The sequence below is a fragment of the Mus pahari genome, chromosome 2 (assembly GCF_900095145.1).
Source record: "Mus pahari chromosome 2, PAHARI_EIJ_v1.1, whole genome shotgun sequence".
Lineage (NCBI taxonomy): Eukaryota > Metazoa > Chordata > Mammalia > Rodentia > Muridae > Mus > Mus pahari.
In genome coordinates, this window is record NC_034591.1 from 43344154 (window position 1) to 43370134 (window position 25981).

Genomic DNA, 25981 nt, shown 5'->3' on the forward strand with positions numbered 1-25981 from the left:
GGTTTGTGGGAAAAAAAAAAAAAAAAAAAAAAAAAGAAAGAAAGAAAGAAAGAAAAAGAAAAAAGAAAGAAATCCGCGGAAACAAGAGATAGAACAATAATTAAATAAGTCAAAAAGGTTAGACTGTATGCACCTCGGTGACAAGAGGAGCCTTCACAAAGCTGCCCTGGAGACAATTTTAGAACCATAGTGTCATGGGCGAATTTTTACAGCTCAGAGGCACAGAGTTACTGAGGGTTACATTAGGTGATTTTTCTTTCTGTCTTAGTAAAACAAAAGGTATATTCAAATACCAGAATTTTGACGCAGGGTCCTTGCTCCAGAAATCTAAGTTAGGGAAGGGGCTGGGAGGAGTCTCATCATTGAGTATGGCATCTGATCTTGCTTTAACAGTGAAAGTTTACTCCATAAAGGCTAAGCAAAGATCCTTAACCTTGCATCCTTCTGACAGCAAACCCTCCCCAGGGACACCCATGCACCACAATAGGAATCATCTGGACACTTAAGCTATGCAGACCCAGGTGGCACTGAAGGACGAAAATGCAACTTGCACTCTCATGGATATGTTCTCTGTCTCTCTCTTCCTCGAGTGGTTTTGCCAGCAAAAAGAAACATAAAGTGCAGCTCACCTAAATCAACAGCGTATTGATGTACATTTTTCCTTTGTGTGATTTTTTTTCCCCCTACTAAGAAGTACCTGCTATTTACAATCCGTTACTAGGTGATAATGGCAAAGCACATTCTCTCCATCTTCCCAGGCAACCCTATACATTTCACTGTGTATTTGCAAGTCAAAATACCTGTTGCCGTGCACATGAGAGGCACAGAATGCAAAGCTGTAATGGAGCAGGGTGGGGTCAATGACAGCACCGTTTTCTGAATGTTCCATCAGTTCTGTAAGGTAGCAGAGATGCCTGTGACAGCCTCTCACGCCGTAGCGGGCACAGTACTCATCTAACACAAAGACTTGGCCAGGGCTAAACCACCCCTGCAGGAGAAAAGAAAAAGACACAGTTTTCTCTTCAAAAGACTTGCTTTTTCTGTTATGCATATTCAGGCATTGTAAGCAGCAGCCTCCGAGGGCCTGTGGCATTTGCTTTGTCAGGGGCAGCAGTAAATGTTATTTTCAGATGGAATGTATCAGTTTGGGAAATGACCCGAGGCACTGGTAAACCCTGTGACCATGTGCGGGCACCTTGCCCCTCTCTACTGCCATTCAAAACTAGTCAAATTTTATCCACGAGTTTTATTTACATTTGTCAGTCACAAAGAGTGATACTCCCTAAACTCCGATCTCTTTATGAGTTGGTTAACAAAGCAGACGCCGGCACCAAAACTGACCACCCACTGGAAGCATTTTATAACCTAAACTAAAAGCAAATTTCAGTAAGTCTACCTGCGGCATGCATTTGCTTGCTTATGTCTGGAATATCTTTCTCACTCTGCCCTTCCGTGATCAGAAGAGAGTTAGCGTTTTCCATGAGTGGTTTCTTGTCTTTCTTAAATAAGATCTTTTCTCTGAGAGCGGGGCAGAATGGAAACAGCCAATTTTGGTTAAGGCTGGAGGGTAGGGTTAGCTACAGCAGTTTTGTAAACTATGCCAAGCTAATCTAGATTAGTGTACTAGATTAAAATGACAAAGTGAAGAAGAGGGCTTTAAAATAAATGTAATAGCTATTAAGGAAGAAGGGGACAGATTTACAGGAGAACATATTCATAAAGGAAAGGGAAGGAGTGTCCTCCAACCCTGCTGTGGAGACAGGAAGTCACTCAATGGAGCAGCCACATTAGAGACACTGGGTCGCTAGTATTTAGAACATCACACATGACACATTATGATTCAGCTTAAATCAGAAATGTGAACACAACAGAGAAAGACATTTAGTGAGTCTGGTTGACAAGATTCTGTTCCTAAGCACGTTATACTCCTCTCTTAGTGTATACGAGACATATGTTAGCATTTTTCTCAGACTTGTCTTCCTCACTTTTTTCTCCTTCCTTGCCTCTGTCCCTCTCTCCTTTATTATTATTTTTTAAGACCCAGTTTTGCTATATAGCCCTGGCTACCCTGGAACTCTCTGTATAAACTCAGATGGGCTTGAACTAAGAGACATGCCAAATCTCCTTGCCTCTGCTTCCCAAGTTCTGGGATTAAATGTGTTTGCTGTCGACCACAGCTCTATTCTCAGACTCATAAACAAATTGATAAATTGTCAGTGTAAGCTCAACAGTTGATTCATTTCTCTGTGACCACTAGGTATCTCCAATAACTTGAGAATACAGTGTCTGAGAACTGACTTCAAAGAGACTATAACTTACTCTATGAAGTTATTATCCTTAGTATCCATGAGAGTCAACTAGTGATAGGACATGCCATTTATTTCCAACAATAAGTAGTTATTAGCCTATATAACTTTAAACCCCAGACTCTGTGGTACCAAGAAAAATATAAATTATGACATCAAAACCTCACTCTACATTCAACACATAATAGATAGCAGTAACCCACCTAAATCTTCTCTGCTTCTACCCCTCTGTCCCTCTATACCTTTGCCTCTCATGCTGTTTAGCACACCCCACCATATTGTTAGTTTTTCTGTTTCTTCCTCCTAGAGCTTATGCTGTCTTAGGAGTCATAGAGGCAGGTGCAATGTAGCAAAGTCTGATGGTAAACCTACATGGTAAAATGCCTGTGCGGGGATTGGTAAATCCTATGGCAGAGGTTTTACATCTGTATTTAAGGCATTTTCTTCTCACTCAGCATTCTCTTGGGGCACTGAGAAAGCAGTTCAGCATCTATTCCAGTCTATTCTCCCGTCTATTGAGTGGCACAGCAGTGGTCTTCGAGTGTATAATTTTCAAATTGAGAAGCAATCGATTGGAATTCTTCAACCCTAACCCCAACTACCGTGATTAAATGAGTCAGGAATAAAGTGATGTTTTACAGCAACTATTTCTCACTTTCTAAAATCTTTTATTCTAGCCTATAGGTGACCAGAGAGACAGATTTGTACCCACCAAACAGGAATACGAATCATTCAGTCTGTGGTCCAAAGTCTGCCTCTGGAGAATTCTGAAGAGGAAGGCATGGTCAAGCTTGCAAGGACTCGCAGAAATGAACTCATCCATTCCATGTTTCTGAAAACGGTCTGCATCTGTAAATCCAAAAGGTCACTCAGAGCACATTTATGTTTGTGATTTAATAACCAATAATCTAGTTTACAGGGAACATAAAATTCAGGCCTCATGATAATAGGAGACAACACTTAATACATTGTTTACGATGCAAAGAATATATGATATTGACATGAATTGCAACATCTGAAGTCACAAAATGACAGGAAGAAAAAAAAACCCACAAGCCATTTAGAATGCATATATTCAAAGAAAACCTTTTAGCTGCACGTATTTATTATGTATGTGAGTGTGCATCCCAGGGTGCACACAAGGCCAGGGAACACCTTGCAGGAACTAGCTGGTTCTTTTGCTTCTGCTACCTTGGTTTCAAGGGTCAAATGCAGGTTATCAGGCTTGGTGGAAAAATGCCTTTATCTTTTGAGACACCGCATGGGCTCAAAATCTAATTTTTATTCAAAGTTGTTCCTCAGACTCACTAGAAGAACAATCTCATTTCCCAATTTTAAGAGACGTTGGGCTGGACATGGAGCACACCTTTAGTCACAGTGTTTGGGAGGCAGGGGATGATGGGTGGATCTCTGTGATGAGGCCAGCCTGATCTACACAGAGAGTCCAAGCCAGCCCTCGCTGCCTTGTAAAACCCTATACAAAAAGGGGAGAAAAAAGAGAAAAATTGATGTATCTTAAGATTATTCTTGCAAAAAGAAGTAACCCCAATACAATCCAGGTCTGTTCATAAAGGAAACAGCCATGATGGCCAGGAGCCTGCTTTCCAAATGGCAAACTAGGACAGAGTTAAGCACACAAGCTTCAGCTGGATCGCTTCCAGTCTAGCTCTTTGTATAGAGCTTTTAATGGGACCAACTTTAATGCAGAGATGGCATTGAACGCTCTCAAGCTTCAAGTTTAAGAGACACGAAAAAGGGAGCATCGTGGCTGTGCAGATATGCAGACAATGCACCGCATCCCAAATGGCACTTCAATCAAAGGTTCAAATTTACTGCTCTTTACAGATTGCATCTTTCAACGTTGGTAGACCCTGCGGGTTTATCAAAAGGCAAGCTTTTATGATTGCTTTCATTAATGGTATGCTTTGTCAAAGTCTTCAATGTGATTTACTAAATATAGACAGAAAAAGCCCCCCACGCTTCCCAAAAGGACTGCTGGGGTGTTACTGCATTAGCTCTGACCACATAGCCAGTTATCAGGACTGAAGTGGACCTTTCCACAGTTATAAACATGATGCCCATTGTTCCTTAAAATTCATACACAAATCTCTTTCTGGTCAACACAAGAGAAGAGTGGTAAATGCAAGCTAAGTGTAGTTTCTAAAAACCCACGTGGTACATTCTGAAAACTGCAAAGGAAAAGAGACAAAAGTTTATTGATTAAACCCAATTATAGAGTCAGGCTCATAATAAAACTCAATATTGATCTGTGGACATGATGCTAACATAATCGGTCACATTTAGATATTTAGCTCAGATCCTATTGATCCATGTCAAGTTCAACTTTCAGCCTTATTTGTAGATGGAAGAACTGTATAATTCAAGCTGAAGGGTCTTGAGAATCACATTAAAAAAAAAAAAACACAGAAAAACTAATGTATATTGCTAGTCTACAAAACATCAAAAACCTGAATGTAGCAATAAAGCATGAAAGATGATGCACTGATGATGTAAGGTATTCCATAATCATCTTTGGATAAAATACCATTTGTGTTTTTTTATTTTTAATGATTACCCAAAGGATGAACTATTATCAGATGATACATAGTATTCAAAGGATGAACCATAAACTTTTTTTTAATTGAGAAGATAGTTCAACTTATCTTGTATTTTGTCTCAGTCTTTAAAAGTTGAATATATAGTGATGTGAAATAGCATGAGATGAATAGGAGGAAGCACACCCAAGAGGGCATAGCACAAGGGTTTTACAGTTGAAGGAATTGATCTATTTTAGCATCTTCATTTCTCCAAGTAAGAACCTGATCAGTGTCACCTCTCTGAGATGATTATTTTTATAAAATAACTGCTGATTTTTATTCATTATTTCTTTCAGCAGAGGTCACAAGAAGCAGTTAAAAATAACGACCATTAATGGTTCATCTGTGGAGACCAGGATATGTGATAAATTTCAGAGGAAAAACCGTCATGATTCTCATTTTATGATAAAGGTTTAAAGAATCGTTTTTAAAAACAACAGAAAAACAGTCATGAAATATATGCTTCTGGAAATGATTCTACGGTTAATTTTTATACTTAAATCATTTTTTTGAACTGATAAAACAATGCTTATGAGATACAACAGCAAATAATTTTTACTAAAGTGACAAAACACACATGATTGGAAAATTATTTTTCAACATTTTGATTAGTGATAATATTATATTCACAAATATCAAGTCACAAATGAATATTGTCCTCTAACGTAGAAAATAGGCAAACAAACTAATGAAAGTTTTAAGGTAAAAACCAAAACAAGGTTTGGTGAGATAGCTTGGTGAGTAATGGCACTTGCTAACAAGCTTGTTGGCCTTAGTTCAATACCCAAGACCCACGTAATGAAAATAAAGCACTGCCTGCCTCAAATTGTTCTTTGAAGGCCTAAATTTGCTATGGTACATGCTAGATATACAACAACCACTCCAACAATAACAACAAACAAACAAACAAACAAACCCCAACAACAACTTGATGTTCCTTAGGTCTTTAGCTTTTCAAACACATTCTGCAAAGACCCAGGTTCTTTCATCCTGTGTCAGACAAGAACAGTGCAAAACACAGTGTGAAATATATGTCACTCTTAGGTACTATGAAATCACAAGGAATTAAAAATAAACTCCAAGAAAATTTGGACCTCCCTATGTGACAGATATTTCTATTTTTAGGGGTTTTTTAATTCAAATTTTATTTTCTTTAAACTCGAGTTGGTTTAGTTGTTTGGTCTTTATTTTAAACAAAAATAACAATGTATTTGGATGTTTATAGCACCCTGCAAAGCATAAGGAATGGTATCAGCATAAAAGCAAGGGAGTAAGATATGGATGCATGCTGCTGAGGTTCAGTATTTCTAACATAAGATTCATTTCGTATATTACAACATAATGTCATGGAAACTTAAAGAAAGTAAAAAGTGGGTGAAGTGTAGCAGATTGACAGGTCACCTGGCACAGTTAATGTCTACAATCTACTTATTTAACGAAACCAATCAATGCAACAATGTCATCCTAACTATAATGAAATATACGCTTCTGGAAATGATTCTACGGTTAATTTTTATACTTAAATCATTTTTTTGAACTGATAAAACAATGTGTATGAGATACAATAGCAAGTAATTTTTACTAAAGTGACAAAACACACATAGGCCTTTCAGGAAACCTATACCCTGCAAACCTGTTACTTTATGTCTTTTGTCTGTCTCCCTACATTTCTTCATTTAAATTATTGTCTCATACACCAAAACTGCAAATAAACTGTAATACTGTTTATTTTCTCATTTTCATAAGATCATATTTTCATGTAGTTTTCCCTTGGCATAATTCATCTACATTTTACTCTTAAAAGACACAGGTGAGGCATATAAATCAGTGGGAAAATGTGTTTCCAATCACCTAAAACCTGTTGTTTAAAACTGGCTTTTATCGGGTTACCTTAAATTAACGCTTATTGTAAGGTAACATCATCTGAACATTTTAAAAATAAAAATATATCTGTAGTTATAGTCAAATGTTCTCTGATAGGATACCAGTAAATTTCAGTTTAGTTTGTCTTATGAAACAGTGTAAGAACATTATCAAAACATGCCAGCAAGAAATGATCTTAAATGATACATTGCAACATGTCATAAATCGTGATGATTAACCTATAGACTAACTACAGATGTGGGACTCGGTAATTGAGGGTGCTGATCGAGTTTCTATGGTAACAGCTGGATATCTAGGCTCTAACATCTCTCAGCGGTATTGTCACCATAAGTGCAAACAGTGGACTGCGTAAAATCCAAACTTAGCAATGTTGCTGTTTGCTAGGAATTTAAGAAGATATAAAGGTTTTATTTAAGTGGAAAGTGAAAATTTGAATGTTTCATTAGGGTAATTGCTGTGTGGACTGAAGGGAGAAGAATAGGAGGTCACCAGCTTCAACTGATACAGTTAATGTTGACTTGAAAGTAAGGAATGCAGGAAATACAGGAGCCCACAGAAGACCTGGCTGAGCTCTGCCTAAACCTGTCAATAAATTTTTTTTTGTTAGATATTTTCCTCATTTACATTTCAAATGCTAACCTCCTTCCCAGTTTCCTCTCCAAAAGTTCCCTATACCCTCCCCCCACCCTGCTCCCCAGTCCACCCACTCCTACTTCCTGGCCCTGGCATTCCCCTCTACTGGGGCATATAATCTTCACAAGACCAAGGGCTTCTCCTCCCACTGATGGCCAACTAGGCCATCCTCTGCTACATATGCAACTAGACACAAAAGCTCTGGTGGGTACTGGTTAGTTCATATTGTTTCTCCTATAAGGGTGCAGACCTTGAATTTATGAAATTCTTAGGCAAATGGATGGATGTGGAGGATATCATCCTGAGTGAGGTAACCCAATCACAAAAGAACACACATGATATGTACTCACTAATAAGTGGATATTAGCCCAGAAACTTAGAATACCCAAGATACAATTTGCAAAACACATGAAACTTAAGAAGGAAGACCAAAGTGTGGATACTTTGCTCCTTCTTAGAATGGGGAAGAAAATACCCATGGAAGGAGTTACACAGACAAAGTTCAGAGCTGAAATGGAAGGAATGGCCATCCAGAGACTGCCCCACTCAGGGATCCATCCCATAATCAGCCACCAAACCCAGACACTATTGCATATGCGAGCAGGATTTTGCTGACTGGACCCTGATATAGCTGTCTCTTGAGAGGCTATGCCAGTGCCTGGAAAATGTAGAAGTGGATGCTCACAGTCATCTATTGGATGGAACACAGGGCCCCTAATGAAGGAGCTAGAGAAAGTACCCAAGGAGCTGCCTATAAATTTCATTCAGTTCATACCCTCATACAGCTTAGAAGTTTACCTGAAGGTATGAGTGGCCTGCAAAAGTTGGCATGTTGTTCACGTTCCTGTATCATACATGTAACCTTCAATAGGTAGAATATAATACTCTAAGTTTTTTATGAAATTAAGTCTGGTTAGTATGCTATGTGGAGTGTTTATTTGTTTGTTTTTGCTTAAGACTATGGTAACACTCAAGACAAATATCACTTAGGAGTTTGTTCATACATCAATTATTGATCAAATAATTAGCTTCTTTTTGCTATGTTAGTTAAAATTGACATGCGGATTTCTATGCCTTGTGTTCTGTAGTAAATGATATAAAAATTATTTTCACACAATAGAAGTTTTGCTTAACACAGGGAGACCGAGGATTCTAAGTTAGCAGTCTGAACACTTATCAGAAATGTCTGCTTAAGATGAATGTAACATGGAAATGAAGAAAGCAACGTGTTGTTAAAACAGCAGCGTATTAAGAATGAGGAAAGCAACGTCATGAAATTAAATGTGAGCTATGTTCTCACTTAAGGAATTCAAAATTATTAGGCAAGAACTAAAGATTTATTTTATTTGTAATTTATGTAATGTGAGTGGGTTTGAGTTCCCAAGAGTCGAGAAGAGGTAGCAGATCCCCTGGAACTGGGGTTACAGGCAGCTGTGAGCTTTCTGACCTGGGTGCTAGAAACCCAATTCAGATCTAATAGAAGAAGAAGAGTTGTCAACCTCCAAGGAACTGCTCTGGTGCCCTGGTTCACAGTTGACATTTATTATTGGACGTTAACTACTACTTTGTTATATGGTACAAAGATAAAAATATACCATGTTACAAATGTAATCGAGAGAAAATGGAAGGCAAGATGTGACACTGTAAATAAAGATGATAATCTTCCAAGTTCTTATCAATACAAAAATTGTAGTATATTTGAGCAGAAAGAATGAAAAGAAAAAAAAAAGAGAAATGAGATATTACATAGTTAGACAATGTGTCATTTTAGCTTTATGTTATTTATTTTGATTGGTGACTCTAAAAGTTGCCCTAAGGGATGACCAGGAAAAGAGAAAGGAACAACATTGGGTCCAGGGAGGCAGCGAGAGGCCAAGTGCAGAATGGTGGGAGTTGGGATTCTCTCTCTGAGGAGCTGCAAATGTACCCTTCTTTTCCTTTAAAATTCTAATTATTTATTAAAAACAGATTAAAAGAAGAAGTCTGATCTGATTAAAAATACACCTAGCAGCTTGCCAACTGAAAAAGTATTGTTAGTCGTGGCGATAGTCCGTCTTTAAGTGAGAACAAGTACATCCAGTTCCACCTTGCCTGATCAGCAGGACCTCCACCATAAAGTGATGCCAGACAGAAAAATCTGCCGTCAGAGGAGGCTGAATGGCTTAGCCAGGCAAACTGACTGCTAGACATTTTAACCATGAGTTCTGCATCTTTTAGCTGCAGAACTTAATTCTCCAGGCAAGTGGTTTGCAAATATTCTCTGTACCTCAGCACAAACTCTGCATTCAACACATTATGAAAACAGACACCAGAATTCAAGTTAATGAGGGTGACATTTTCACAAAAATAGTAGTCAAGTCACTGTGACTCAGTGGGCCCCAAGCGGGAGTCATTTTTTTCTCACTTTAACTCTGTTGCTTATAACACATGGCGGAAGGTCTGTAGATTGTTGGGCTCGAGGAGTGTGGCATGATTGGGGGGTTACTTATCTATCAAAAAATTTTTAATGTGGAGAAAAAAAATATAAGTTTATCAACATTATCACAACACAGGCAACATGGAAGATTAGTTCCTAAGAGATGTGACATGAACAAGGCAAGCCTTAAATCTGCCTTAGATTAGTGCCAGAAAAACTGCTTCAGGCCGCTGTCAGGAGAAATGACTTAAGTCATGGCACAGGAGCCTTAGTATTCTTGGCTGAAAATGGGCTGACCCTGGAGGAAGGCTACAAGTGGATAGAATTGTCAGGAACACCTAGAGAGGAGAGGTGGGCAGGGAGGAATTCTCAGCTGAGGAATGTCTCCTCCCATCTGTCAGCAGTTTCCATGACCTCTTTTTCCAGATGAAGGACAAGCCTTGGTCTACAGTCAGCATCAGTGACCCTAGATCTATTGGCGTGTGTTACAGGTGTGTGTTACATGGAAGCCACTACTACTCAGCATCTGTGGCTGCAGAAACTATTTGAAGGGGACTGTGTGTGTGTGTGTGTGTGTGTGTGTGTGTGTGTGTGTGTGCATTATTATTCTTTTGGGAATATGAGAGGTGATGCCCAAACCTCACACTGAACCTGGAATGCTGGTTTTTTTTTCTTGATAGCCAAAACATAACGACTATTAAGGAAGATTGTGATCAAAAAACCAGAAAATTAATCCTAGTAAACACAGCTTCATTCTTGCCAGCAAAACTTAAATCCTGAGGAGGGAAAAAAAATTGAACCCTTTCTCTGTCAGTAAAGCTGCAGAATGTTTTTATGCTGAAAACTAAATAACTAAATTGTTGAGGAAAGTAATTGACGGGGCAATTTTTAAGGAGATGGAGGAAAAAAAATGACACACATAGAGGAGCAATGTAACAACAAACAGAAGTTGGAGGAAAGCAGAACAAAATCTTTAAATTAATAAAACAGTTTTTCCTACTATGCTTGTAAGAAAGCAAAAAGAATTAATCACCAAAGCTTTACATTATAAGATAAAAAGTTACAGACGTCTTCAACGGAGTAAACTTTCTACAAAGAATGCAGCTAAAGTTCCCCAAGAGAGAAGACGCTACTGGGAAGGCTTAGACTACCAGCCTGCCAGGGTTCTAAAGCTCTAGCAAAGTACAGTAAACATATGGAAGATGGAAGGTAAACCCATTAAAAGAAAAGAAAGGAGAGTCCAGAAATATAAAAATATGCAGTCAGTTGATGCTGACAAATGTCCAAGGGTAGCCTTTGGAACTCACCAAATGCTGATATGGTTCCATGATCACTGATGTGCACATCCATGAGTATAAATGTTGATTCAAAACAGATGCAAAACCTAAGAGGCATTTTAAATAATATCTAGGTACAGGACAAACATTTAAATATTGCTTTAGGTGAAGATGTATTATTCATGACATTAATGCTACTGTCTATTGTCAATTTGAGATCTATAATCACCAGGAAATGATGGGCCTCTGGACATTCCTGTGGAAATTGACTTAAGTTAACTGAGGTGAGAGGATCTGCCCACCATGGGTGGTACTATTCTGTAGCTGCAATCCCAGGTGATAGGTAGAGCAGAAAGTGAGCTTTGCACAAGCGCCCATTGTTCTCTTCTTCCTGACTGTGTATGCCACTGCTCTCTTAGTTTCCTCAACACAATAAACTATATTTTGAACTGTGAGACGAAAGAAAGAAAGAAAGAAAGAAAGAAAGAAAGAAAGAAAGAAAGAAAGAAAGAAAGAAAAGAAAAGAAAAGAAAAAAAGAAAAAACAAACCCCTATTTCTTCCTTAAGTTACTTTTGTCTGGGTATTTTAGCATAGCAACAGAAAGGTAACTGAAATAAGTATAACTAAAGAAATGAGAAACAATGACTCTAATTCCAGCACTCAAGACATTGATGCAGAAAGATACAGACCATGAGTTCCATCATGATACATTATTTTAAAAACAAAAGTCAAACAACAGCAAGAAGAAAAGAGACTTCATAAAAATTGAGATATATTTCTTTTGAAAGGAACTATTAAAATTTATGGTAGAATAAGCCACAGATGAAGAAATATTAGTCAAATGTCATATTTTACATCCAGAATATGTAGATATCTCAAAACTCAATAATAAGAAAGTAATACAAACAAAATATTTTAGAGGTCAACTAAAAAAGAAGATAAATGAATAGTAAATGACCACAAGAAGAATAACACCAGAAAAGAAGCCACAGGCTACTAATGAAAATTTAAGTGCCAGGGGTGGGTTACCTAAAAGTTTTTGGCTAGAGTCCTATGAGACCCCCAAATAATGCAAATATTATGTATGTCTGAAGGTTTCTTACCAGAGCTAGATGGCAAGAGTCTATTACTGAAGATAATGCATGCTTTGTTTGCAGGATACACAGAAGTCTAGCTAAGGAGAAAGCGGGCACTCTCTTCCTGCTAATTAGCTCTCAGGATGTCCAAAGATACCACGCAGGCTGCTTGGGGGCGGGCTAGGAGGGAGGGTTTTCATTAAGAGTCTTACTCAGTTGTGGGCCCTGTGTGCTCTAGCACGGAGTGGCTGTACCAAAAAATAAAAAATAAAAAATGTCCTTTGTGGCAGTAGTGGCAAAGTCAGCAATGGGAGTAACCACCTCCTGGCTGGATTTGAAGCCCACTGCACAGGAAGGAATTCTCCTCTGGTATTGTACGCTCAGTCAAAGATCACGGCTTAGGAGATCAGAGGCTTTAGCAGAGAAGCTACTGCTGTTTGTAATTTTGTTAAACGGATATGATATGCTTCTCAATAACCATGTTCAGACGTATGGATCAGCTTTGGTCGAGCAAGTTCCCTTTTCCAGTGGGCATCAGAATAAGTACAGAGAGATGTCAGGGACGAGATGCAGAGCATAAGGGGCTGCTAAATGTTTATCCTTACACAGAAGAACAATTTTACAGAGAATGCTATGAGGAGGGAGCAAAAGTCAACTAGGAGTGAAGAAGAGTGCAATGGGATGTTCTGTTCAGGGGCACACAAGGCCCCAGTCTTCCCTGGGTATAGACAATTAATAGTTACAGGTAGGGTAAATAAAATCTTTTCTTGAGTATATAATCACCAGTAAGAAGCTGATACTCATAAAGAGCCCCTCACCCAGGATGCTGTAAAGAACCCTAAACCCCACAAGATATCATATTTTAAAAAAGTAAAAAAAGACAAAACTAAAAAACCATGAACGTATGAAGGAGATTAGTTGGGATAGGAAAAGCATCCGTGGAAATGGTGGGGGGTGGGGAGCAAGGGAAGGTAAGGAGAGGTGAGGAAGATACACATACATTACACACATGTGTGAAAACGTTCTAGTGAAGCTAATTATTATGTATAATTAATATATATAAATTAAAAGGAAAAATACACTAGCTCAAAAGTAAAAACAAATAGGCAACAACTAACCAGGAAAAAAAAAAAAAGATGCAATAGCAGTTTAAGTAGGTCATGTTATGACATACCCTAGTGAAGAATAAAGAGAGGTCCTCAGATGAGAGGCCAATATTAAAAAGTGTGTAGGAATTTTGAGTAAATGAAGATATATTTTACAGGAGGAGCGGATACAAGTAAGTCTTGCTGACATAAGAATCTGGATGTGTTCTAGGTCTTTTGCTCTTATGAAAGACAACAGGAAAAATGTAAAGTGGACATAGAAAACAGTAGGTGCAAAGAGGCAGGTGTGCTCCATTATCACAAAGGAAATGCTAAAAGGATGAGATTAGGTGCAGTCAAGAAAGCAGGAATGAGAATTTCAAAAACAGAGCTGAACAAGAAAACTAGTGTTACAGCATCATTTATGAAGCCCTGAGGCCTCACAAACCAAACATGGATTTGAAAGAAGACAAAGGAGGTTCTAGTTAAATACTGTAGAAATGTATCCCATGGATTAAGAATGGAATCTGGTCAATGCATGCAGTAAGAACTTAATTCCTAAACATTCAGGCCTATTGAGATTGTAATTCAGGAGAAACAAGATTATAGATCATTCATAGGGGCAAAATAATTCAGGGGCAATCTCTGATTAGAGCAATAAAAAGACACAACAGGAGGAAAGCATTCTGGTGTGTGTGTGTGTGTGTGTGTGTGTGTGTGTGCACGTGTGTGTTTGCACTGATAGAGCCTTGCATCTGATGGCTCAATATGATAGCCCATGGCATCATTTCTTTTTTTATTATTAGATATTTTCTTTATTTACATTTCAAATGTTATCCCGAATGTTCCCTATACCCTCCCCCCCGCCCTGTTCCCCTACCCACCCACTCCCACTTCTTGGCCCTGGCATTCCCCTGTACTGGGGCATATAAAGTTTGCAAGACCTAGGGGCCTCTCTTCCCAATGATGGCCGACTAGGCCATCTTCTGCTACATATGCAGCTAGAGACACGAGCTCTGGGGGTACTGGTTAGTTCATATTGTTGTTCCACCTATAGGGTTTCAGACCCCTTTAGCTCCTTGGGTACTTTCTCTAGCTCCTTCATTGGGGGCCCTGTGTTCCATCCTATAGATGACTGTGAGCATCTACTTCTGTATTTTCCAGGCACTGGCATAGCCTCATATGAGACAGCTATATCAGGGCCTTCAGCGAAATCTTGTTGGCATATGCAATAGTGTCTGGGTTTGGTGGCTGATGATGGGATGGATCCCCGGGTGAGGTAGTCTCTGGATAGTCCATCCTTTCATCTTAGCTCCAAACTCTGTAACTCCTCTCATGGGTATTTTGTTCCCTATTCTAAGGAGGAATGAAGTATCAACACATTGGTCTTCCTTCTTGGTTTTCTTGAGTTTTGCAAATTGCATCTTGTGTATTTAACCTGAGATGTCCAGTAGCAAGGCAGCAATTGATGTGGTCAGGCTGAGACAGAAATGCCAGAATGAGCCTCCCGAATGAGTTCTCTGCACGGCACAGTGCTCTAAGAGAATATTCAACAAGAGACTATGCACCACGGTGGCAAAAGCCTGCTAAACTATGCAGCAAAGTATTCCAAGGTTTCAAAGGAGCTGAGATGAAGACATACATCCCACCTTTAATTGTCTGGCCTAAAGAGCCTCTAACGATGTTCAGATGTAACATACTTACGAGTGTCTAAGGAGGAGAGGGTAATTATTTGATGCAAGGAAAGAAAAATAAGGACATAATGCATGTCAAGATGTTAGTATCCCAGAGAAGAACTTGACAATAAAAAAAAAGCCACAACTTGAGCTTAAAGATAGAGACAGACTGATTTATCTAGAAATAAGGGAAGTTTTGTAAAGGAGTGTAACAAGTTAAAGCCTTTGGTCCAGCGAGTATTCAAAGTGTGTTTGAAACTGCTCATGATACTATTACACAGCTTACAATTAACCAATCACCTCCAAATTAACACTAAAGATACACCAGACATTAATGCCTTAAATCAGCATACAGAAACTGGTAAGACTTTAAAGCATCTGAAGAAGCTGTTGTCTTTCTTTCTTTCCTTTTTTTTAAAGAAGACAAAACTATATGTTCATCTTACCATTCTATAACAGAGAAAGGAATAACCCAATTACCCTGCCATGTTACTTAAAACAAATGCACTGAGTGATTCCTCAAGATTTAGTATTCTAGGAACCTGTCATTAAATTTGATTTTACGACATTGTCTTCCTTCTAATAATAAGTCTCTGCTACTACTAATAAAAAAAGATAAAATTTCTTTTTGAAAGATTTGCAGAATTTTTAAAAATGTTTTTGAAATTATACCATAACTACATTTTTCTTCCCTTTCTTCACTTTAAAACGTCCTTGTCCTTCTTCAAATTTATCCCAGATTTTTATTAATGATATTGCATGCATATATGTATAATATATATAATTATATGTATATAATTATACATATATATCTAAATATATCCGGCTTAGTCCATTAGTACATAGTTATTATCCCTGGTTTATGTGAAAAATTAGATAACGAAGTCTATGACTAATAGGAACTACTTTTTATTTAATTAGTTAATTAATAACACAAGCTACAATATTGAACAAATTTGCTTCAATTTTGTGTTTTATTAAGGTTATTATTTGATAATCAAATTAATCTTCACAAAACTTACAAAGCTGAGCATCTGCTTGGAGAGCTCCTCCTTTAGGATTCAGCTTCTGGCTTTGGACTGCAGGAACTGGTTTGTAAGACTGGCCTGTAGCCCTGTACATGGCTTGTACCCATAATATTCTGTCCTGTTCATCATCACTGGCAAAGATCACAGTATCTCCCTCTTTAACAGCATTGAAGAACACCCGACCACCTTGAAGGCCTGTGGAAGAAGAAAGACACCATTTAAACGCACACAATGGACAGATTTTAGTCCTATTGACCCAGCTTCATTCATATGACCTCAGGGCTTTAAAAGATCCCATTTGAGGATGGCAGCCCCAGTCCATAATTTAAAAGGTCGCAGCAAAACCAAGTCTACACACAGCTCATGGAGACAATCAGTTCTTGACAAGAGGGTATTACTCAAGGCAACAAACACATCCCATAGTGAAATGTGGTATTCTGTACCAGTTAAGGAAATTCTTTGTGTTGGCATATCTGGCATTCTACATGTAAACGTACTATGAGTTTAGAAGTAAAGATGCAGGCGAGGCACAAGTGATACCTCATATTGGACGGTAAGTTTAGCTCTTGGATAAGATGGTATCTGTAAGTAAGAAATTAGTTAATGTGGCCACCAAATTTGACTTCTTCATCTCTGCATGTTATTTTTTAAATGTATCTAAGCCTTACTATCATTGTTTCTTAATATTGCTGATTCATTTTATTACCATCCATATATCCATTTATTTACTCATTATTTTCAAACACCATCTCCTCAGTTCTACAGTCACCATAACTCAGAGAACCCCATACTCAAATGCTTGATTTTAGAGTATTTGGAGTGTGGACTTGGGATCATCACAAATAATGAGTTATCTTAAGGGCAAGATCCCAGTCTTAACACCAATTTCATGCAATGTCACATAAACTTATACCCATAGACTACAGTCAATTGCTATTAATATTATTCTTATTGCCTATGGACTTTGGATTCAACTTGTCAAATTATTTCAGATGTAGAATTTTCTAGCTGTGGCATCATGTGAACATTCACAAAAGTGTTTAGATCTTGAATTTTAGATTTTTCATTTGGTGATGTTCAAACTACTTTAATATACTTGGAGGGAGGGATAGGGGTGTAGATCTCTCTTAGTTTGAGGACAGCTTGATAAACATAGTGAGTTTCAGGTAGCCAGAGCTATATAGACTCTGTCTCAAAAATCTATCATCCACCCACCCATCCATCCATCCATCCATCCATCTATAATTAATTTGCCATTCATTACCTAATTGTTTTGTAATTTTGCTTCCCAGTGAAGTTTCAATATGTATTGGTATATTTCATTTAATTTTCCTCTCAGTAAAATTTAAGGATTTTATCAATGTATGAAAATAATAGAGAAGCAGATGATGTTAAAAGACATAATCTGAACCTGAAGGTCTTGTCCGAGAGTTACATGAGTTTCAAACAAGTTCTCTATTCATGAAGGAGAGCTTTTTTTTTTTTTAAAAAAAAAAAAAAAAAAAGATTTATTTATTATTATACATAAGTCCACTGCACCACTGCAGCTGACTTCAGATGCACCAGAAGAGGGCGTCAGATCTCATCACGGGTGACTGTGAGCCACCATGCGGTTGCTGGGATTTGAACTCAGGACCTTCAGTATTCTTACCCACTGAGTCATCTCACCAGCCTGAAGGACAGTTTTAAATAGAGGAGAAATGCAGGTGCTTGCAAAGCTGCAGACATCCATGCATGATTGGAAAAGTGCTTCACTTAGAATTACCTGGGTGAGGGTCTGTGTAATCCACTGTGTATCCTTCCAGTTGCATTAATTCCTGTGGTTCCGACTTTTTTTCTCGATAACTGCACATAGCAAAGGTGTACTGGCTAACCTGCTCAGGGTAAATAAAAGAGAGAAAGGAAAGATTTTTACAATTACAAAAAAAAAAAATCAAATTTAAGTCTTCGTTTTTCTTCTTTTCCTCCAAGCAAAAACATGTAATTTGCACATAAATTTTTCTATTTTGGCATTTCTCCAAGCCCACCTCTGGGACTGAAGTGCATCTCTTAGGTCAGCTGGCAGTTAGACCTCAAATGATGAGAATGGTGGTCCAGTATTTCCCAGGTCAATGAGTCCATGCCATGTATTTTTCTATAGGAGATGGAAAACTAGCCCACCAACCAGACATGATACTACTTCATCCTCAATCTTTCTGTGTGTTCTCAAATTTGTATACAACTTTCCTTTTGACTGCTGATTAAACACGACCAACAGAGATCTCCAGGTTTCCAGTTACATAGGAGCTACACGTAACATCTGTAATAGTATGGGAACTCCTAAATATTATTTTGTCTGTGTTGTAAATTAAGCTGCTCTTGACTATAGCAATGCCCTTGCTTTACCCATGCCCACTTAGAATCTCAGGGGTTCATCCTCATCTCTATGTCCTCCTCGTTCTGGTGCTATTTGTATGCTAGCATTTAGTTAGCATCTTATACATTAAATATTAATTTAATTTGCACAATATTATTATATTTCCTGTTTTGTTTTCTTGTTTACTGTGTCTTGAGTCTCACACCATCATTTTGAATTTAGTTTTTTCCTTTAATAGAACCTTTCGAGTCAGATTTTCTTCTCATATCAAAATGTCTCTGGCCTGTGCATACTCATGAGTGACAGTCCAGTTGTTTTGTATACAATTTGTACCTTGGCAATTTTGTAAGTGTCTTGGAGGTGTTATTCCATTGTTAAAGGGATATGCACACATGCTGAAAAGTCTGGGGAAAACCCAATTGTGATTTGCTAGTCCTCAACTTCCTTCTTTCTCTATAGCTGTTCTTAGAAGCTCTCTCCATCTTTGGGGCTGTGGAGATGGTGAGGAGGCAAAGGTATAGCGAGTAACCTTAACATGACTTGAGTTTGATCCCCGAGACTACAGCAGGCTGTCCTCTACTTTTAGACATACTAAGTGCTACCCACCCACATATATACATAAACCAATAAACAGGTTGACTTCATACTATAGTTTTACTATGAAATTGCTAGGGCTGACATGCACATCCTAGTTAGGACAGTGTGTCTCTTGGATAGTTTGTGGCAATATCAATTTTAGAATGTTAACTACCATTATTATTTCAAACACTGATTTTGGTCCCATTCATTCTATTTTTCTTCCTTTCAATTTTATAAAAAAAAAAAAATCCTGAATTCACATTTTTCCTACATCTCTTTTAACAAATTAAATATTTAATTTTACTCCATATACCCATTTTGAGTTGTAGTCAATTTCTTTTGAGTCTAACTAGCATTCTATAAATAGTAGCATTTGTGATTTGTATTGTACCTTATTTTAAATTTTATTATAGATTCCTCCAATTTACTATTTAATCTCCCTTCATGTTAGGTTCTCATGTCAGGGTCTGTACTTTTAAGCTGTTTAATAGTTTCATCTTTGGAAAATGCCTGATTTAAATCTCTTGCTTGGTTTTCACAGTGTGATGCTGTTCTTATGTTTATTTAGTTTTTATTAAAATTCTGAGGCTGTTTAGAAATAAAAACAGGTTAAAGACAACTGTTCTACAGTTTATGTATATGATAATTTTATGGTTGAATTCCCTAAGGATGAAAATAATCAGTTTAGTTTCATAATGTTAGATCATAAGCTATTATTTAGTGAAACTTTATCTGTTGATATTCTATAAAGCCTACGTAAAGAATTTATACCTCTATTTCCACTTTTATACCAGATGTCACAAGGTTATCACCAACACAAATGTATTTTATGCATTTTCAAATTTACTTTAGTGTGTGTGTGTGTGTGTGTTATTTGCACACGAGTGCAGGTGTCCATAGAGGCCAGAAGAAGGCATCAGGCTGACTTTGTAGGTGGTTGTGATCCATGTGGCTTGGGTGCTGGGAGCTAATTTTGATACCTCTGCAGTGCAGTAACAGCTTTTAAGGACTCAGACAACTCTTCATGGCCTCTATGTTTCTTAACACTGACACTTCATTTCTATTTAATAAAATAAAGATACTGAGCACAAGCTAATAGAAAATTTGAAGGCTGTTTTTTGTTGTTTACATTTAGACACTAAGCACATACTCAAATTTGCAAGGCTAGGGTCAGATCACTTTCTTGGTCCATCGTTTTACTGTTTTTTTTTTTCTAATTTTTTTTTGGTATCTATATTATAATTTCTTCTTGTGGATAACTCAATTATGAGTTCCCCTGTTTGGACAATAAATATTAAGCACATCATCTAATCCCACAGTCCAGATGCCAACTGCTGTCAGAGTCTTGATTCATATAGAAGCTTAAACATTTTGTTTGCTTTTTGGTCCTTGGTGCCACATTTTTTCTTATAGTTCAGTTCAGCATATAAGATATACAATATATATGACCCAGCATTTCCAGGTGTTGAACAAGATAATATTTACCTTGTAGAACTGAAGACTGAACCCAACATCTTCAATATGTTAGGCATTCACTCCACCATCAGGTTATATTCCAAAACCATGTTTTATGATGAAAGATCTACCTTTGTAGCATACCTTGGTAGTCAACTTAATAATCGTCCAGCTTCTGATTCCTCAGTGATTGAATTATAAAAAATTTGCCACCATGGTCATCTCATAAAAGACCTGGTAGTATATTACCTTACAACCAGACCACGCTATCAATTTAAATAGCTTAGGTAGGCCTTTAATTTTTTTGTCTGTATGGACTTGATGAATAAGAGATCTAACTCTTGTCTTCATGACATATACCTAAGGGACATCTAATGCCAGTTTCACATTTCAGAAAGAGCAAACAACGATGGGTTTAATATATAAAATAAAGCAAATAACATCAACGGTGTCTTAGGCATTAATAAACTGTAATTAGATACTAAGGGACTTGGTGAAGCAATGCTTTAACATTAAATTAGAACAAAAGATATTTGGAGCTTATAATTAATGCATCTCCCTTCTCCATCTCTTCTTTGGGAGACATTAAAACTATACTAAGAGGAATTCCCTGGCACATCACCGTGTTAATAATCTGAAACCTGCTGGGAGAGAGATGGAAGAGCACAGGAGGGTATGACTTCTATACACAGCTTGCAAACACTTCCAGCATTCACTAACTGGAATACACAGCTATCAGTGGGTGAAGTGGTCCAGACAGACTATTCATCTTGCCCACCTTGATCATTTCTTCACCTGAACTCCCACATAGGAGAACATTACCTTCAACTCTATGAACTCCTCTATTTCTATATCTAAAGCCCCTACATTTTCTTCCAAGATCTTTAATGCAGGTCCCCATCGCTTTTCTGTCTTCTGTTTCCTTTTCTGTGACTTTAACTTCTCCAGAACATTCACAATCCAGCTCCCAGAGCATGCGCATATATTCTCTGTCAATGTCTACATGGACTGCGTGTTATTTAAATTCGAGATATGTTCTCTTCTACCATATTTGAAAGTGTAATACTTTTGAAAGTATAAAAGTATACATTTGTCTTGTTTTAAATACAAGTTGAGCAAATAGTTCACCAGGACCAATGGCATTTATTCTCGAAGGCATTCTGTCCTAGTCACATTGGACACTGGGTTTAAAACTCCAAACACTCCACTTAGGACGTTTGAGAAATGACCAGCATGAAGTGACAGACCCTCTTCCACCCAAGCAGCAACTCCCGAAGGCATATGATTCGAGCTAGTGAGGCAGTACGTTACAAGTTTACTTCTGACCGCTGCATATTGAGTACGGTCTTCACACCATTCTTCCCTCCATGTCCTTCAAACTCCTTCCATGCTCACCTAAGTCCTCCTCAAATTCAGAGCCTCTCTGTCTTTACTATTATTGCTTAATACCCTGACACAGAATGTATACAACCTGCAGGGTTCACATATGTAGTATTGTACATAGATGTTGAAGGCTGACATTTTGTGACTGGCTAACCGATCAGGGGCTTGGTTCCTGGAGAAGACTATGTTTTCCTTGCAGTGACCATTAATTGCCATAGCTTGTCATCTAAGGGTAGAATCTTTTGAGAATCACTATCCTTATTGGCATGTCAATTTGTGTAGTCATTTTTAGATCTTAGTTAGGCATGTTCTCAGAACACATATTGACAACTACGCTGTAGCCATTTCAAAAGTAAACAGTCAAAACACTACAGTATGAAGATTCAGGAACGACGAATTTAAAGAAATGGAACCCAAACTTGGAAAACTAGTCAAGATGTGATCACTTGCACAACAAATGCTTGTGCCATTTATTGTGTGTGTGTGTGTGTGTGTGTGTGTGTGTGTGTGTGTGTGTGNGAGAGAGAGAGAGAGAGAGAGAGAGAGAGAGAGAGAGAGAGAGTGTTTATGCATGTATACCACACACATGCAGTGTCTGAAGATGTTAGAGAAGGTTCTGTATTCTCTGAAGCTAGGTTATGAGCTACCAGGTGTGGGTGCAGGAAATAGAACCTGACACCAGTAGAAGAATAGCAAGTGCTCTTAACTGCTGAACTATCCCTTCAGCCGGGAGAAAGACATTTTTAATTTCTTAAAAAACATATGTATCTTATGAGAAACATACCATTTCTATATACTTTACCATGTAAAGAAAAAGGAAAAGCTAAAATATTGGAAAGTAGTATGAACTAAAAAGAGATTAGAAAAAGCTAGTATTTTGGGCATTATAATGGAGCATAATAAAATGTACTTGGGGATTGATGCTGACATATACATTTCTATTATAGTTGACAAGGGCTATTAGTATTACAGGTTTATTTTATGACAGTACTATAACATTCTATGGAGTCATTAATCCTCAAAACAAGCAAACAAAAACACAAAATGAATAAAAGATTATTTTAGTATTGAAGACTTAACAAATTTTGATTATCTAGTAGAGATTTGAAGATAATACATTTACAAGTCAGACTAAGATATAGTTCGCTAAAAGAGGAAGAATTAAACTGAGATCCAAGCTTTATTGAAAAGAAATTATACGATTATTCCCTAAAACAAGCTGGATACATATAATCCCAACTCTTATGAAGGTGAGGTGTCAGAATTGTGAGTTCCAGGCCAACCTGATCCAACTGTAAGGCCTTGTCTCAACAAAACATGACAAAAGAAAACAAAAAACCAAACCAAACCAACACCACCAACACCACCACGACAAAATAACCAAACTCAGAATCTACTACAACATAGTCGTTCTAAGAAATAATATGTCAGAGCCTTTGAGATTTTGAGATTATGATCTCAACTCTTGCTAATGGTGAGGGAAGTGGAATCGCCTTTCCAAGGTTGCCCAGAGGACAGTGTTCATATTAAGTCCAGGATGTGCCTCCTTACTCCAGGTTGGTGTTCATTCCATTCCGTTATGCTGCAATTCTTATTCTGAAACTTAAAAAAAAAACCTGTATTCCCTAATGAGAAGCCAATTTTCTCTGTCTGGCAAAGCCATTATATGAGACAGCACCAGTTCACTACCAAAGACTACCAAGAGTATTAGAGAGAAAAGGGAAATAGTAAATAAATCAAGGTCTTATCACTTTATTACTTTCTCTCTCTCTCTCTCTCTCTCTCTCTCTCTCTCTCTCTCTCTCTCTCACACACACACACACACACACACACACACACACACACACACCCAACACTTTGGAGGGTGAGGTCAAGAATAGACTGGGCTACAGAATGAGATCTTGTCTCAAAACCAAATAAAACCAAAAAATTCCCTACCCCATAGTAGAAGACAGTACAATAATTTTGGGTGGTGAATTCTTCAGAAATAAACAAACCACAGTAATAAAAGGTAGAGGATCGATGCTGTGTGCACGCTGGGGACTGTCAACTCTCCTCGGGATGCTATATCCTTATTCATTTGCCTCTCTGCCTAACTCTGTCTTTTCCCTATCACATAGGCTAACACCATATCTTTATAGGTACAAAAGAGCACATGATGTTGATGTTAAGGGTGCTAATTGAAAGACATTTCAAATTGAAATATAAATTGACACAAACATGAAAAGGGGGCCATATATCTAAAAGAAGTTTTAAATATGCTATTGTTCTATTTCTAATGAAATTATCTTGGAAAGAATGCACCATAAACTTCAAGATACTGTTTTATTGCCAAAATGTTTCTTTCTAAAAAATTTTACAAACATCATTTATATGTTCATATTACATATATATATATATATATATATATATATATATACCAAAAGTGTGAATATTTATGCCATTTAAGAACTAGACTCTAAATGCTGCCAGAAGTTATACAATGAAAAGCACTTACAATAAAGTTGTTTATTCTTTATGTAAGTTGAGAAATAGACTCAGGTCCTGTTTAATATTCATGATAAACATTCTATTTCTAGCTAGCGTCAAATAACAAATCATCCTTTAACAGTAAGATATACAAAGTCTCAAGCAACAATGAAAGAATCTTTATAGAAACTAAAGGGGAAAACCCAGCCTTCCAGCACAGAGGAGTGAGTCGGTTTCTAAGCCTGGCCTTGAAATGAGGGACTATTTGAAGGCTTGCTTTATTTCGTCTTTTATTTAAACCTCTCAAAAACTTCCCAGCAAATCCAGTCTTCTCTAGTGACTGGGCCTGCAGGTAAAACACAGGGTACAGATGGGAGAGTAACAGAATACCAACGGTGAGCAGGGCTGTCTCTGATAGTGGGAAACCCGAGCCACTAGACCACGGAGAGCCTGCAATTAGGCTTCGGGCCGCTGTGGGCTCTGGAAGTAAGCTACTATCAATACTAGCCTTGTGAGTCACAAGTTTCGGCTTCAAGCCAATCCCTTGGCCAACATTTCATGATCTATTTGCTTACTCTAGATTCCCGAGAGCTCTGACTTTACCTGTTTCTTTTACAAGGTCATGCTCCATCCCATCCATTAGGACAACTCAGTAAGGAATGTAGAGTGCACATCCAGGTAGTAACAATGGCAGCTTACTGTTTGCTAACCAGGACCTGGAACAAGGGCGACTTTGCTGATAGGTCATCTACAGGAGTCGGGGGTTGCCCTCCTCTGTCCACTCTCAGCTGGATGCAGTCCAATAAAATCTACTTGCTCTGCCCTGAAGCAATGAGCTAGGGGATTATTTACAGATACAAGGAGGTCTGATGTGCTCTGATCAAATATTTTCTCATAAGCTTCCTGTTGTATTACTGTACAAAGCTTATATAGTTTCCTATATTAAAATTGAGAAATCCCTACGAGAGAAGTACAGTAATCATAAATACTTAATATTCTTTACTCAGTCCAAACAAAACAGATTTGCTGGGAATTGGGGGTGGGGTAGGGGATAGACTTTAATCCGAGGATAGCCTTAAGTCTGGTTCCAGCATCATTACTTTCAACGGGGCACTTTAACTTATGCTGTTGTGGTTCCACATGGTGTCCATTTCTGGGATAGGAAACCTCCCATTTTGTTCTTAATTGCCAACCAGTTTGCCACCTGCCCATATGCACACATGTAGGTGCTAACTATGAGATTTGAGAGACCATAGCATTCAGATTTATATGTGTATTAATACTGTGGGGATCACATTAACAGCTGGCAGCTTAGCAACTGCCACCATCTAATTTTAGTAAAGATTAAGGCTTTTAAAATCCTTAGCTGGAGATGTTCTTGGCAGAGGGCAAAGGTTCTGCTGGAGTTATTTAAAAAAAAAAATACAAAACCTCAGAGCTTAATTTAATCAAGGAAAATGAACATATCTTCAAGATACTGACAGATTTGAGGGGAAGATTTTATATATATATATATATATATATATATATATATATATATATATATATATATATGATTAACTGTCTTGGCCAAATGGCATAGTGAGACTTAACAATCAAGTACCTTAAATTCCTTAAAGAAAGGAAGGGCAGTCTTGCTACAAAAATGTTCAGTATGATCCGCATATACTCGCTTCCTTAACAAACAACTCGTCACTTTCTACCCATGTTTGATTCGATGCTAAGCAGATACTCCAAAACAAGTAAAACATAAAAAATTT

General features: G+C 37.7%; 1 protein-coding gene across 12 annotated transcripts in view; it reads right to left on the minus strand.

Moving 5' to 3' along the window:
* Positions 1 to 25981, minus strand: part of Cadps2 (calcium dependent secretion activator 2) — a 518996-nt gene that overhangs the window by 136936 nt on the left and 356079 nt on the right. For all 12 annotated transcript variants that reach the window (XM_029533832.1, XM_021190679.2, XM_029533805.1 and 9 more), the window contains exons 10-13: positions 17745 to 17853; positions 15974 to 16174; positions 3019 to 3155; positions 801 to 988 (exon numbers count right to left, since the gene is read on the minus strand). In XM_029533832.1, the coding sequence (XP_029389692.1) occupies positions 801 to 988; positions 3019 to 3155; positions 15974 to 16174; positions 17745 to 17853 (635 nt within the window). The remainder of the gene's footprint in view (positions 1 to 800; positions 989 to 3018; positions 3156 to 15973; positions 16175 to 17744; positions 17854 to 25981) is intronic.